General features: G+C 32.2%; 1 protein-coding gene across 1 annotated transcript in view; it reads left to right on the top strand.

Moving 5' to 3' along the window:
- Positions 1-12,654, top strand: part of LOC139511269 (xanthine dehydrogenase/oxidase-like) — a 60,535-nt gene that overhangs the window by 44,481 nt on the left and 3,400 nt on the right. Inside the window, exons 24-32 of the mRNA XM_071297879.1 lie at positions 80-225; positions 466-547; positions 1,747-1,971; positions 2,494-2,568; positions 3,247-3,299; positions 5,486-5,606; positions 6,148-6,234; positions 6,692-6,859; positions 8,644-8,811. Coding sequence (XP_071153980.1) covers positions 80-225; positions 466-547; positions 1,747-1,971; positions 2,494-2,568; positions 3,247-3,299; positions 5,486-5,606; positions 6,148-6,234; positions 6,692-6,859; positions 8,644-8,811 — 1,125 coding nt within the window. The remainder of the gene's footprint in view (positions 1-79; positions 226-465; positions 548-1,746; positions 1,972-2,493; positions 2,569-3,246; positions 3,300-5,485; positions 5,607-6,147; positions 6,235-6,691; positions 6,860-8,643; positions 8,812-12,654) is intronic.

The following is a 12,654-nucleotide window of genomic DNA, read 5'->3' as shown; positions in this document are numbered from 1 at the left end:
ATATTGTGGTCCTCAATCCTGGTATCTATGATGAGTATATTCACATATTGTGGTAACTATTTTCTAACTTTTTGTATAGGTGAAGGAGATTAACTTTGTAAATGAAGGTGATACTATTTTAGCCAATATGAAGTTAGAAGGGATATTTTTACATCAGTGCTGGAATAGGTGTAAAGAACAAGCAGACTACGACACCAGGGTCAAAGAAATAGAAAAATTTAACAGGTTGGTCAATATTTCATCTGTACTTCATATGCCTTTAAGAAAAGTAAGAAAATGTAAATAAAACTTTTTAATTATTTGTGAAAGTCTTTTTAATCTTGTTGATTCAAGATTAATAAGAAAACAGTAAATTGTGTATCAATCTTGGCTTCAGTAATTTATCCTCCTATCCACTTCTTTTATCATCACTAATTGTTTTTAAAAATATATTAGGTAAGTGATTATGTTATTTATGTTTTTAAGGGAGAACAGATGGAAAAAGCGTGGTATTGCTATGACACCCACTGTTTTCAATTTAGGTTATCCTGTTAATATGATGTTACAGGTAATGTATTTTATCGTTATCCTAGAGGTTTAAACTTTATAAAGTAGAAATAGTAGACACTCTTTGTTTCCTGCTTGTAAATTTATTTGCTTGTATTAGTACACTGCAGTAATGATCAGTAATATCAAAAGCACTATGTTTTGTTAGAGTGGAGTTTCTTTTACTTAATAGCTAGGCAAATCAGTTCAAAGGATTATTTGTGGATGAATTAGCATAAAAGAGTCAGTTGTAGCAAATTAAACATGATTTCCCAATGATTTTGGAGAATTGTTTTTTTAATGCAATTGGACTTAGGTCTTTAGAAATTTGAGTTTAAAAATGGAATGCTTTATTAAAATATTTATTTTATTTATATAGGAATATGCATTGTTGTATGCCTTTCTTGCACAATGTTGAAGTGAGCAAATATAAAATCCATCTTTATTTTAATAATTTTTCTAACATTCCTTCTAGAGTTATGGCACATTTTCATAAGCAACCTTTCTTTTGTGTCTTGCATAATGTGTGAAACTTTTAACAATGTCATGAAATTTATAACAATGTCATGAAATTTATAACAATGTCATAAAACTTATAACAATGTCATAAAACTTATAACAATGTCAGAAACTTATAACAATGTCAGAAACTTATAACAATGTCATGTAACTTATAACAATGTCATGAAACTTATAACAATGTCAGAAACTTATAACTTTGTACTTGAAATGTTATATATAGTTATCAAAGGTACCAGGATTATAATTTAGTAGCCAGACCAGACCAGACCCTGCCTGTTTCGTCTACATAAGACTCATCAGTGAGCTCAACTGTAACAAATATAAATATAAATATATGAGCTCACTGATGAGTCTTATGTAGACGAAACAGGCAGGGTCTGGTCTGGTCTGGTCTGGTCTGGCTACTAAATTATAATCCTGGTACCTTTGATAACTATATATAACATTTCATAAACAAGAAAGGTTAAAACTCCTTTTTAGTATGTTACTATCTTCCTGATTTGTTGTTCTTGAGTTGGCCCTGCTGTTTATTTAATCAAAAGTGTGAAATGAAATAAGAATTGAATTGGCATGAAGAATTTATTTAACTTGCTGAAATCTGGCACTTCATAAATATTATAAATAATTAGAAAAAACACAGAATAGATATATGGTATTGAAGAAATTAAAAGTTTTAAAATATTTTTTTTGTTTATATAGGGATATGCCTTGTTGCATGCATATCTAGATGGAACTGTTTTACTTACCCATGGAGGGATAGAGATGGGACAAGGTGTCAATACCAAGGTCCAACAGATTGCTGCTACTGTCCTGGAGATACCCATCACAGATATACTGATTGGGGAAACATCCTCCTCAACTGTGGCTAATACTTTTGAATCTGGTGGCAGTTTTGTAGCAGATATAAATGGTGGAGCTACAAAGGTAGGAGTTTTATCATGTTATTCTAAAATCATCAACAGCATAATTTTTCTTCAACTAAATTAGATTTATGACACTTTAGAGTGCAAAAAAAAACAATCAACAAGAAGAGATTTGCAAATAAGTCAACATTGTTGAAATGGTCAGTTGAACCATTATAGTAGTCGTTGCCCTTTATTTTACTTATATTTGTCATTTTGGTGCAAAGTTCAATATATAGATCAAGAGAAGCTTTAAGCAGTTATAACAGTTAAAATAATTTAAAAACCAAGTTCTACTGAAGGCCTAAGTTATCATATATTATAGTTTTTTTTATTGATTGATTGATTGTTAGTTGGTGTTTGACACCACTGGCAGCACTATGACCACATCATGGGGACCAGTTTTTATTGATGGAGGGAGTAGGAGTTTCCAAAGAGAACTTTGACCTTTGCTGGGTCAACTAACAATCCAAGTCAACTATGATTCAGACGAGCAGGGTTCTAATATTATTATATCTGACTAAAACATTTTGTCATGTTGTAGGTAGCATGTGAAACTTTAATGGAACGGCTGAAACCTTTTAGAGAAGCCATTCCTGGTGGTACTTTTAAAGACTGGGTGAGCAGTTTATTAATTCCAATTGTTTGTTTATATTTACCATGTTTACCACCTTCATATATTTAATTGAAATGTTTAATAGATGTGAACTGTCAAATAAACATGTAGGAAAAGATATGTTGGGGTTTTAATGATTATTAATGCCACAAATTCTCCATGAATTCAGATTAAAGGTTTGGCCATTTTGCAAATTGAAGGTTCTTGTTTTGTATGCCCCATCACTAGTTAAAGGGGTATTAAGTGTATACCCAAAGAATTAGAAGAATAAAAAAAAAATTTGATTGTTTAAAATAATTAAAGTTTACGATCTGAGGAATGCATTAACTTAATTTAATTTATTGACTTGAATGATTGTATGGTTAAGGTGTTTCTGGCAGGTTTCATACTACCTTGATTTAATTTTCATGGTAGATTGGTCAGTCTTAAGTGTCTATTGTTAATTTATCTAATTATAATAGTACTGTATTGTCTTATTCTTTTATTTTCCATAGTTAATCTTTATACTTTTGCCTCCACCAACATTATCTATTCTTTATACATTTTACTAATTTTTCTTTATTCAATATTTATTTTGACCACTATTGTCTGTTCTGTAAGCACCATACAGACCCTTATAACAATTATTTCTACTCAGGAAAGTATAATAGAGATGATCAGAATGATATATTATAACTGTAGGTTGGAGCAGCCTTAGCGAGTAGAGTCAGTTTATCAGTTATGGGCCATTACAAGTAAGTTTAATAACCCACACCTATGTTATTTTTTTTCCCAGAATAAATTGACTGACAATTTTTCTTTTCTTTATATGCGCAATGACTTAACAACAACAAAAACTTCACCTCTATTGGCAGTTTTATTTTACCATTGCCTTTTATTAAGTTTTATCATATACTAAGCATTAATATGATAGCTTTTGCATATGTGTAATGGGCGGAAGTGCACAAGCCATATATTCCCACCCGGGCTGATAACCCATATCAAGTGCCTCTCGTGCAAAAAACCCATATCAGTGCCTCTCGTGCAAGTTACTTCCAGTGTTTCCGGTATCGGTTGTTTACTTTTCCATTGTGACGTCAGATGTTTTTTATGACGACGTCAAAATTTACGGGAACTTTTGTGGGGATAGTTTAATACTTGCTAACAAATGCCATTGACAATTATGAATCATTTTATAGTACAACAAACATGGAGTAGTAATGATCGTAAAACTCTTCCAAATTTTCAATGTTTCAAAATGCCTCCTTAGGATATGTTACCATACATATATAAGGAGTTAATGATGCTGTTGGACAACTATAGTATATTTAATTCATAATTTTAATTTTCTTTATGAAGTGTTGGACTGTTTTAGTTATTGCATTAGTTTATTTGCCTTACATAAAACTATTGTCGGAAGTATATGATAAATTGATTAATACATGGCCTGTACCATATCAGCCTGGGTATCATCCCTCGACCCATATCAGCACCTCAACTCCGTCTCGGGCTGATATGGGGGTCTCGGGCTGATATGGGGGTCTCGGGATGATACCCAGGCTGATATGGAAAAGGCCATGTATTAATCTTTATGTAATACATATCGTCTTTATTTTTTTTATTTTTTTGCCTTTATGTGATGTTATGACATTTGTTTTGGGAATAAATATTTGGGTCCTACTAAAATGCGCCCGGGAGCGCCTGGGTGAAGAAAAAGCGCCCAGGGAAAAGAAAAAGCGCCCGGAGAAGAAAATATAGCGCCCGGGGAACAGAAAAAGCGCCCAGGGAAAATATATAGATATTTTATTGGCATGAGACAAATTTGTTAAGATATGAAAATTGATTTTTTTTTTATTTTAGACAATTAATTTGCAAATTCAGATAATAGACATTTGTAATAAAGCACAAAAACAAGTATGAATATTTCAATTTTAACAATAATATATATATGAATACTTTTCGAAAGATTGATAACAATGGATCACAGTTTATGCGGAAGATTTATAAAATGTAAGACATCAAAAGACATGTTTTTCAAAAACGATATCAAAATGAAAAATGTATAAGACAACCCAAATTTCACAGATAAATATTAATTTAATCAAAAATTAAAAGAGGTACACATAATAAATCAGCACATGAAAAAAAGCAGTACTATACATGTACCGTAGTTAAAACAAGGGGGTAAAAACAGCTGTTTGGTTTAAATTTAAGTCTAAGCATTAAAACCCTGATAAGCATAGCCATTGAACATGTTGAAGCAGTTTTAGTTTTATAAAATGATATAATAAATCTATCTCAGCATCTGTATAAAAAAAGTGTTCACCATGCAGTTGCGAAAATATTAGACCTCAGGCACCGATTATTTTTAAATAACAAAATATACATTTTGATCGAGGACAATGTCTTTCATGATTCTTCTATATACTCTTATTTATATTTATTTACTTACTTATATACAATTTTGAAATCTAAAATGTAAAAGTGCAACAACACTTAAGATGTAGCATCGTACATATCCCCATTTATATTAAGGACAAAACAAGCAATGATAAGTTATTTTTTACGGAAAAAAAAATTGTTATAAAATATTTTTATTTTCTTCTCCCGGGCGCCACTTTTCTTCTCCGGGCGCTAATTTTCCTTCTCCGGGCGCTTTTTCTTTTCCCCGGGCGCTTTTTCCTTTCCCGGGCGCTCCCGGGCGCTTTTTAGTTGGACCGAAATATTTTCTTAAGTTCTTTGTCTCACTGGGATAAAGGTATAAGTTGAGTATATATAAATAGGAAGATGTGGTATGATTGCCAATGAGACAACTTTTCACAAGGGACCAAATGACACAGAAATTAACAAGTATACGTCACCTTATGGCCTCAACAAATATGTAACACAGCAACAAACGACTATATAGTTCATTACTTTCTACTGTTTCCATCTGTATAAGGGTACCAGGAATGACGACAAACTTTGACGTTATGAAGAGAACTGGGGACTTCACATGGTACTTTACACATAATGCTGCTTGTTCAGAAGTGGAGATTGATTGTCTAACAGGAGAACATCAGGTATGGTGTTATTAAATGATTATGATTATGGAAATTTGTTGTGAATCAGAGGAGTTTGCATATTAATATTGTAAGATTTCAGCTGTGAGTCACAATATGAAGGTATTTGTTGAGTGAGCGCAGCAAACAAGTTTAAAAAGGATTCATATTGTGTAAAGCAGCTGATACATGTATCTTACAATATCAATATGCAGACAACCTGATAATTGATTTATAGGGTTGTTTTTCATATTTTGCATGATAGAAACTAGTGTTTTCTTTGTTTCACCAGCTAACCAGAAGATGACTTGATAATTAGAACCAAACTTATCAAAGTCGGTTCATACATTAGGATATAACTGATATGTCTGGGTCAAAGATATTAAGATTGTGTCAACATATTTGCTGTCACAAAGCAGAGATATGTAATTTTATTAAGAGCTGAGAAGAGTTATACAGACAATGGGACAACCAATAGTGCATTGAAATCTAGAAAGATAATTTTGAGAAAATTTTGACTCTTTTCCATTTTCAAATTGTGATAGTCATGTTTATATTTCAGCTAATTAAGACAGATATTGTTATGGATCTTGGTCAAAGTTTGAACCCAGCTGTAGATATTGGACAGATAGAGGGAGGATTTATTCAGGTACAACTTATCATAATTCAATAGAGATTGGGAAAATTGTATAAACATGGAACACAGATGTAAGGTTTATTTAGTAAAATTTGAACTCTTATTTTGATAAGATAAATCATAAAGCTATTCATCAAGTCTTCAATAAGTTATCCTGTTCTCTGACTCTCATGGGTTTTGGTGCTATTAAGAATGCATTGTGATGTCACAATTTCCTTTGGAAAAGCATGCATAGTAAAAATTATTATGATGTACAAAAACATATGTCTGAAACCTAAATTACATATGATATTTAACTGGAAGTATTGGCAATATCATCATATAAGTAAAACTTAGACAGTAACATGAAAAAAACTAAAATTGCTAAATATGAATGTAAATAATTTGAATTCAACATCATAGAATAAAGTTTGATCAAAAATATTTTTGGGATACTATCATATAATGTTATAGATATTTAATATTAAAGGGATATGGATTAATGACTAGTGAAGCTGTTTACCTGAAACCAAATGGTCAAGTCAAGAATTCAGGGCCTCTGGACTACAAAATCCCTGGAGTGAGGAACATACCCAGAAAACTTAACGTTACATTGTTGAAAGACAATAGATTTAAAAAGTCACTTTATTCTGCAAAGGTATGTTCAAGTTCAAGAAATATTGTGAAGGATGCAAAAAACATATGTGTAGCTGACTTTGATAATAGGAGCTCTTCTCTAAATCTGTTTTTATTCATCATTGAAAAAAGGCCTTTTTACATATGAAAAGAGTCGATATGTAAACTTAGGGAATGGTTTTAGAAATATACAATATAAGGTCAATGTCGGGACAATATAAACTTTTTTGTATGAGGCTGAGAAACTGGGAAAGGGTGAGGTTCTACCAAGCCCTTCCCCAGTTTTGGACCAAGTACAAAAAGTTTATATTTTTATGACATTGACCGAATTTTGTTTTTATACTGCAACTTAAATTAATACATTAATAGCTTATTAAGTGCCTGGTAACACAAGTGTCAAACTTATTTTCATCCCTTAATGAACCCCTGATTGTGGAGAAAGTGTTCCATGATGAAATTGACATTATACAAAATATAGATATGTTACTATATTTAGGAAATAAACACAACTAGTTGCAGTATAAATGTATTGATTGTTTATGGCAAGCAGTTTTACTATTTATTCTTTCATCAAGATAAATAACAACCTTTAAAGATATCTTAGATAGTTTATATTAAAGATATTTCCTATAATTTTCTATATATATATGCTATTATATAAACTATATGAGTTATCTTATAAACTATATAAGAAATCTTATAAAGTATATAAGATATCTTATTTAATATATGAGATATCTTATATATTATATGAGAAATATTATGAAGTATATAAGATATCTTATATGAAAAATATTGGCAAGATATAAACTTTATATATGATATCTTTTATACTTTTATAAGATACCTATATGTATGTGTGATATATATAAACTTTATCAGATATGTTATTTATCATATCGTGAAGTTAGAATAAAAAGTCAAACGACTTGTCAAAATAAATATCCTGCCCTGAAGATGGCTATATACAGATCTACGGGTCAAAATAAATATCCTGCCCTGAAGATGGCTATATACAGATCTACACACGTTTGTCCTTTCATTTGTTCATTACACTTTTGTTTACAAATAGTGATCAAAGATAATCACTTTAATTAAGTTTTAGAAATGAACACAATGTCTTCATTTGTCATGGCCCATTAAATATGAAAGTTAATGTTTGATAGTTTTTAGAATACGATTGCTTTCAAGCAATCTGTAGACTTATACCATTGACTCAGAGCCTTCACGTCAACCGTTTTATTCTAAACATCAAGGAACATCTCAGATTCTTAAGATTGTCTTGCTTTAAATGGTATTAAAAAACAAAAGAATTGAATTTCGATAAATCTATTTCTGTCATATAAGAACTGAAGTGGAGTTTTCATATATGTGTCACCATTATGAAACTGATATTTGATATTGTTCTTCCATACTATTTTTAAAGTTGAATAACTATTTAGATTACGTAAATTACATTTTACGAGTATTTTACATGTGCAGTGAATTATTTTGAAAACAATACTAACACATGTATCAATGAAAACAATGGCAATCGTATCCCTCAGAGCAATTTACTCTTTGATTATCATTTAATGATAAATAGTTATGTCCAATATTTTAGTTTATTTTTTCCATTTAAAGCACTGAAAAGATACTTGATAAATTGATTATGAAAAACATATTTGTGATGACTGAAGTTGGCCATTGTTGAGTACTGTAGAAAGTCAAACAAAGAAATACATTTCACATAAACAAACATTTAACCACAGATGGTAGTTATTTAGTTTGCACAATTTTCTTATTTGTAATATAAATTGATTTTAGGGATGTGGTGAACCACCATTACTGTTAGGTGTGTCTGTTCATGAAGCATTAGAGGAAGCAGTAATGGCTGCCAGAAAGGATTCTGGGAAAGATGAATACTACCAACTACCATGCCCAGCTACTGTTGATAAGATTAGAATGGCATGTGGTGATGCTATAAGTCAACAGGTAAATATAACCACAGTTTTGTGTAGTCCCACACATCTACCAATAATTTATAAAAATCACAACAATAGAAAAACAAAGGGATATGGAGTATCCATCCATGTCACAAAATCACTGTGAGTTAATGCACAACAACAACAAAAAAACACACACCAAAAGCTAAGGAAGAGTGCTTTTATTGCTGTTTTTTAGTCCTATTGCTACCAATATTTTCAAATGATATCTTTTCAATCCATCCAAACAATTATGGTTGATCATCTCATAGATTTGAAATGAAGGTAAAATTTTCTTTGAGAGTTAATATAAGGATTAAACACATTTTTTCTAGAGGTTATTGATGTGTAAACCAGGCGATTAACTCAGAAACGACTTTTATCTAAAGTTTGTGAGTTAGAGACCCAGTTAACACATCAATAATCTCTAGAAAAAATGTGTTGAATCCTTATAATGCTTAAAACAAAAATTCACAATTTTAGATTAACATTTTTTTATGCAGTTAAGCTGCATTATGCGAGCACCCTAGATTTGTGTTCTACCCAATAAATCCTGAAATACTTGCCATTGTTATTATCTAGCTTGCTACTATGTTATATATAACTAATTGAAAACTTTTTTAATACTTTTTATTCTGGATTACAAAAAAAATGACCAGAAAAACCTTAAATGATCGTCGATTTATCCAAAAGTTTTAAAGTTACACATAGGAAGTAGTGCTTATTAAGAATCCTTGTGTAGTTCATTATGACTTGTGCTTTTAGCTAAGATGTCAAAGAACAATTGTATGAAATATTTAATCGCCGAAAATCTCTTAAGACAAGTAGTTTAGATTTCCCAAATGACAAAAGTCGTAGGAATATTGTTTGTCATCAATACGTAGTACAACTACGTCAGTAGTCTATTATATAATAATTTCAACTGTTCATGCTGTTGGCGGCAATTTCAAATTAGAAAAAGAAATTTTCGTAGCTTTTTGGAGGCAGGTGTGCAAATTAGCGGTGGTCCGAGACCTTCCACTTCTGCAAGCGGAATTTCGACTAGGATAGTTGGTTTCTAGCTACGCCCGACGTAGTCACCTTACATTTGAAAGAAAATAAGAAATTACTTTGCAAACCTTTTCACCATGTTCACCAAAGTCTCCAATTAAACGAGCTAAAAACTTATTTTTATCATTATTATTCATGACGATGATGTTCATTTTGTTCAACCGCTAGCTTTATACAGAAAATCGCTGACAAATATTGTATAAATTCGAGTAAAATCGTATCTGATTGACAAAAACAACATTGTAAACACATAACAATGGCGGCCGTGAAGACAAAATTTTACAAAATCGGATCCGATTCCGGAAGCGGATAAGGGTAATTCCGGGTTTGGCGATCATTTACAAAATAAATCCAAGCAGGTGAAAAAATACATCTATGCATGGTAAATGAATATAAACACTAGTATTGTAAACCAAAAGATATATGTAAAAGAAAGAAAAAGCAGAAAAATATTTTATTCAGAAACTCAAAATTACTTTTTGACAAATTTTAATTTAAAAATCCAATACAACGTGACAGCTGGGAACAGTATATCTAACAATATACATGTTCATGGTCACAGTCTAAATTTTCTTTATAAATGATAAATGATGATAATGCATGTGAGATGCTTTTAAAGTGTAAAGTTTACTGCAATTTCGAGGGGTTATTTGTTTTTTCTCAATTTTGAAGGGTCAATTAAAGTAGCTGAAAGTTGCATTCTTTTTTTTTCACTAATAATGCAACTATATTATATATACCTTAATGTAAGTAAATCATATGGCATTCTTTGGGCCACTCTACCCCCTCCTGTTTGATAACTTGGAAACGGTCGAGCTCCCCACCCCTAAACCATATGAGGGGGCAGATCCAGGATTTTAGGTTAGGAGGGGTGCAAACTTAAATTTTCGCTGAGCAGAGCCAGGCTAAAAAAAAAATTGAGGTAAAATTCTCGGAATATTCTTTATTAAGCTGAGAACAACCCATGCTTTGCAAATTTAAGGGGGGTGCAAGCCCGCAACCCTCCCCCGTCTGAGTCCGCCCCTGCATATATTCAAGTATAGGACAATATAATAAATAAAAAATGAAATATAGGGGGAGTCCCTGGAGTTACCCCACCCCCTCCTGTTTGAGAACTTGGAAACGGTCGATATCCACACCCCTTAACCATATATATTCATGTTTGTGACAATATGAAAAATCAAATGAAATATAGGAAGAGTTGTTAGGGGTCACCCCACCCCTCCTGTTTTAGAATTTAAAAATGGTCGAGATCCCCATCCCTAAACCATATATATTGTAACGAAAACCGAGCGGTCAGGCTTTGATGTTAAACTATAAATGTGTAACCCTTAGTGTGTTGCTATAAGAATGTGTTTTATAACAATGTATAAGTATATATGAACTAAAGTTATAACTGGTGACCCTTCTTTGGTAGCGTGGTACTCTGGTATCGTGGTACTTTGCGGTATTCCGGTAGATCTAAGGTTGGTTCTGTATAGGTTTTTGTAAGAATAACAGACTCGTTAAATAAAAATCAACTTGTATTAACTTTAAGATGGGTTAAATATCAACAATACGTACAAATATCAAATAACTTAACAGTATTTTAGTCTAACAAATAAATACCCTACTTTATTAGAATATCATGTATTAAAGAAAATGGATAGCGGAACTATATTATACCCAGAAAGTTTACGAACGTCAGTTTGGTAATCGGCAAATGGTAACCGAATTCAATGTCAAAAGATAACGTTTCTCTCTAGAAGTTATTCTCTAAATACAACTTGTTATGGAACTAACAAGCCCACATTAAAAGGAAATAGTCTGGTTATTACTTAGTCTGGTAAATGGTTTCTGTACAATATTCATGTATGGGACAATATAACAAATCAGATGAAAAATAGGGGGAGTCCCTGAGGTGACTGTTCACCCTCCTGTTTGAGAACTTGGAAATGGTCAAGATCCTTACCCCTAAACCATATATACTCATGTATGGGACAATATAACAAATCAAATGAAATATAGTGGAAGTCCCTGTGGTCATCCCAACCCTCCTGTTTGAGAACTTGGAAACGGTCGAGATCCCCACACCAAATATATATTCATGTATGGATCAATATAACTAATTAAATGAAATATAGGGGAGTCCCTTGGGTCACCCTACCCCTTCTGTTTGAGAACTTGGAAACCAATGAGATCCCCACCCCTGAACCATATATATTCATGTATGGGACAATATAACAAATAAAATGAAATGTAGGGGAAGTCCCTAGGGTCACCCTACCCCCAGTGGCGGATCCAGAAATTTTTACAAGTGGGGCCCACTAACTGACCTAAGAGGGGCCCGCTCCAGTCACGCTTCAGTGATTCCCTATATAAGCAACCAAATTTTTTCCAAAAAAGGGGGGGCCGGGCCCCCTGCCCCCCTAAATCCTCTGCCTACCCCTACCTGTTTTAGAACTTGAAAACCATTGAGATCCCCACCCCTAAATTATATATATTCATATGTATGGGACAAAATAACAAATCATTTACATTTACTATGGGCAGGTCAGTCAGACCTCACCTTTGATCCCTGTTGTAGTGAACATTTGTCTGATTCGTGTCTCATAACTTTTGTACTATAGAACACAAACTCAGTTTTCTTTCCAGGGAAACCAGTCCATTCATACTATTACATGTTCATACTAAGTCAAATTGAACTTCTAGCAGTCAAATAAAACCAAGGTTATCTACCAAGTAGAACAACTGTAATCATTGGGAACTTGTACCACTGCAGATTCACCATAAAAAATATACATTGATACCGTATATGCATTGC

This window comes from Mytilus edulis, chromosome 2 (genome assembly GCF_963676685.1).
Source record: "Mytilus edulis chromosome 2, xbMytEdul2.2, whole genome shotgun sequence".
In the NCBI taxonomy this organism is placed as follows: domain Eukaryota; kingdom Metazoa; phylum Mollusca; class Bivalvia; order Mytilida; family Mytilidae; genus Mytilus; species Mytilus edulis.
This window is presented reverse-complemented; position numbering and strand designations above follow the sequence as displayed.